A 3,850-nucleotide genomic window follows, 5' to 3' on the forward strand; every position below is an offset into this window, starting at 1 on the left:
ATTGATGATGTCATGTTCCTAATTCTCTTTCCAGACTTACATTTTTATTTAAAAATACAGAAATAGATAAAAAAAAATTTGAGAACAAAGGGGCAGAAATAACAAGTGCCCATGTCACATGGTTCTCTCCCATGTCCTTTATTTTCCTTACGTTCAAGAGGTGGCTGAGTGGGAAAATGCTTGTCCTCCAAACCGAGCGGTCTCGAGTTCGAATCCCGTTTGAATTTTTTATCTTTGGATTTTTTTAGGGCGCCCCGTATTCCACCCAATTCTAATGGGTACTTGACATAAGTCGTGAAGTAAAGGCAGTCATTGTGCTGGCAGGGCCGGAATTAAGCACAGGCAAACTAGGCAGCCGCCTAGAGCCTCCGATTGGTAGGGGCCTCGCACAGGACTCAATTAATTTTTTTAGAGAAAAAAAATTGCAGAAACCTGGATCAAATCTCTTGTAACAATTCAGCTGATCATGAAATGTCCTTGAAGTACATTAGTGCTTAGGGCACTTTGAGCTAGAAAATCAGTTGAAGAGACAAGACAATATATTCGAGACTTTGCTTCCATCAGAACATGGACATTTGGATTTTTGCTGAACGTTTATGCCGTCTGCGTAAATATGTTCAAGATGTTTGCGGAACGCTTTTCTGAACGCTACGAAAAATCGCTCCGTTTCAGTTATTTGCTGATTTAGATCAATTTTAATAAATTGCGTGATTTATTTTTTCGGTTTTTATTTTTCATTTTTTCTATTTCATTTGGTGTCTCCAAATTCGCTTTGCCTGGGCCTCTAATTACATAAGGCCGGCCCTGCAATGCTGATCAGGTAACAACCTCGTTAACCGTGGGTCATTGAAAAAAAAGATGAGCTTTACATCATCTGCCCCACTAGATCGCAAGGTCTGAAAGGTCTTTATTCACATTTAATAGATGATTTAAATGTCGTTTTTTTTCCCTTCGTTTTTATCCGAACACATGGTCACGTGTCATCATGAACACGTTAGTTTCAAACCTTTTGATTGGTCAAACAAGATTACATTGACACTTTTGTGTTTTGAGCATGAGGTGTGCTTTCCTTTCCGCCGAACCCAGCGTCGTTGTCACAGTCAGAGAGAATCCAAGCTCTGTTGTAGAGGGTTGCACACGGATGGCGGCTTGATCATGTAGAATATGTGTAGAATGTGTTCTAGAATGTCGTCTTGATGGTCCCGGGTTTGAACCCTGCAAGCCGCCATCTCCTGTGGTAGGTTTGGCCTAGGATGTAATCATTTTTGAAATCTGGAGGAGCACCCGACACTTGTAAAAACAAATTCAGCAAGCCCCAATTAAAAGATGGCTACATTCTAAATGTCTTGCAGACGACGACAATAGAACAAGCTTCTTAGCTCTTCCCTGAACCTTGACCCCGAGACGTAATACAGCACAAGGTTCAGCGAGTTGTTGAGGTAGAATATAAAGACCAGCACTGTGTACGTGATCACGTGACCCGGGCTGTCAATGCCACGCTCTGGGATATTGGCCATGATTTGCTGATAGATACCGATGGGGAATGTACAGACGAGGAATACGGCGTTGACGATTACCAATACCACAGAAAGTGAGGCGTCCCGCCTAGAGACTACCTTCTTCAGCCCAGACTTGGTACGGATTTGCAGCGAGCCATCGGGTAGGGTGGTTTCGTAGGAACGCCTCTTCATCATCTTCTGACGCCTGACCAGCCCAGCGATGATAATGCAGTTGAAGACGAAGATAATGACAAAAGGAAGCAGACACTGTTTTAAGAACTGTGTCGTGAAGAAGGCGCTCTTGCTTCTCCCTCCATCGTCTTTTATTACGCATGCGCGAGACGAGGAAGTGCTATTAGAGGATGACGGGGTGGAATCGTCTCCGTACTTTCGAGTCCTTTTGGGAATCGAATACTTACCGAAGATGAAAAATATCGGGATGTTTGTGAGGGCGACAAGGGCCGTAGTGGTCAGAAGTGCCACCGCAGAGTGGTTCTTAGTGCAGACGAGTTTGACCTTGTGTGGCCGAATGATGGAAATGACTCTCTCAGCTGTGACGATTACCAGCGTCCAGGCGCTCAGTTGGGTGAACAAATACATAATGAAGATCTCACTTTGACACGAGAACTCCGTCTCGCTTCGAACGTCATAACCTGGGAAAGTGTCAACAAATTAGCAGAAGGGTAAAGCGAGACCATTGTTTTAATAACTGACATATAAACAATCGGTGTGCTGTTGGAGTACTAAGAAGCAAATACATAAAAATTACTTTAAAATAAACAACAAGGCTTCTATAAGAGAAAGCACTGCGTAACCACTGTAATATATCTTAATACTTCAAGATTTATTTCCCTTTTTTCAATATAAAAAAATTAATCAATTAAATCATGTTACAAACGTCGGAGTTTTGACATTTGATTTTGAAAATGTCATTTTTCGTTTGGCTCGCTTTTTATTTTTTAACCAAAGTTTTACAAAGTTTGAACACGTTATTTCTCCCACACGTTATTTCTCCCACACGTTATTTCTCCCACACACATTCTCCGATCAAGTTGACATTTCGCTCAATTATTTCTTGTACAAAACGAGAATTAATTTAAAAATTAACCAATTAATTATTGGCAATTAATTTTTTGGATTGGTATCGAACAAGAGAAATAAATTGTACTTGACTGATGTGGCGGTATATTAGTCCCCTTTATGCTTTGTCGCTAAAAAAAATTGAAACTAACAATAGATAGCTATGAAACCATCTGTTTCCATAAGCACTTCGCTGGCACAGTGGTTAGTGTATTGTCTTAAGGAGGCTTGAGCTCTCGAGTTCGAATTCAAGTTGTACAACTTTATAAAATGCAATACAATTAAAAAGCTATCACGGCAACCTTCACACAGATTCCCCATTCTTTTAAATCCAAACTAATTGATATAATTACTCTTCAAATAATGTTTGTTTAAATTTTTAAAAATTATGCTTCTCGTTTCAGAGCTGAGGCCAGTGCATTTTCATTACCCATAGCGTTCTTTGTCACGATCTCTCTCCACATAGTGCGGTCTAGTCTATGTCTTCCCAGTAGTGAACATCAATGCCCACTGCTTTGAGGTGCCGTTTGATTACATCCACGTATCGGGGGTGCGGGCGACAAGTGTATGACGATCACAAACATAAATTCACGCACACATTGCAGCTAATCGTTTTTATAAACGCCTTTGTATACATAATGCTTAAAAGATGCATTAAACAGTCGACCTACCTGTAGCGGCGAGAATAAATCTGGGTAAGAGCCCACTAATGACAGTGCCAGCATCGACCACAGCCAGAAAGGTCAGGTAGACAGACATGGGGAGACTGTGAAAAGGTTTTCTCTTCAGGACCAGGATGGCCAGCGCATTGCCAATAAAACTGGTGAATATAAAAATAGGAGCCAGAACCAGGTTTAAGTACCAGTCCACCTCGGACAAACCATGGGCCATGACTATTCCGTAAGTGTATACTAGCCATGTAATAAAGATGAGAAATCGTGGCAATTCTTAAGAAAGGAATCGTGCGTCTGGGGAAAAACCCACACATCTAAAAACGACACTCTCGCTTTCAACGTCTTAAAAAGATAAGATTGATACCAGATTTTATACTCTCTTATCTCGGCTTCCGGTGTGTGCCTTAACAATGAACTGGTGGTATTGATTCAACAGCTTTGAACACTAATTGTTTAGTAATTAGCAGCTGCAGAATGGTTCTTAGTGCAGACGAGATTTATCTTCTTTAGTTCCCCACTCTCCTTATCGTTCGTTGTTCTGTAAGTGGAAAGGAATGTCTTAAAATACTAAACTTGTCAATATAAAAACAGGAGCCA

At 41.0% G+C, this 3,850-nt stretch overlaps 1 protein-coding gene across 1 annotated transcript; it reads right to left on the bottom strand.

The window, feature by feature from the left end:
• Positions 1–1,337: 1,337 nt before the first annotated feature.
• LOC106067875 (uncharacterized) lies at positions 1,338–3,470 on the bottom strand. Its single transcript, XM_013227150.2, has 2 exons — positions 3,251–3,470; positions 1,338–2,152 (listed from the first exon to the last, which is right to left on the bottom strand). Exons 1-2 carry the CDS (start codon positions 3,468–3,470, stop codon positions 1,338–1,340), a joined length of 1,035 nt encoding a protein of 344 aa, XP_013082604.2.
• Positions 3,471–3,850: the final 380 nt, after the last annotated feature.

The sequence above is a fragment of the Biomphalaria glabrata genome, chromosome 12 (assembly GCF_947242115.1).
Source record: "Biomphalaria glabrata chromosome 12, xgBioGlab47.1, whole genome shotgun sequence".
In the NCBI taxonomy this organism is placed as follows: Eukaryota; Metazoa; Mollusca; class Gastropoda; family Planorbidae; genus Biomphalaria; species Biomphalaria glabrata.

Coding starts and splice junctions, on each gene's coding strand:
- LOC106067875 (XM_013227150.2), bottom strand. CDS start 3,470: ATGGCCCATGGTTTGTCCGAGGTGGACTGGTACTTAAACCTGGTTCTG. Junction 2,153..3,250: donor ATTTATTCTCGCCGCTACAG/GTAGGTCGACTG, acceptor ACACTTTCCCAG/GTTATGACGTTCGAAGCGAG.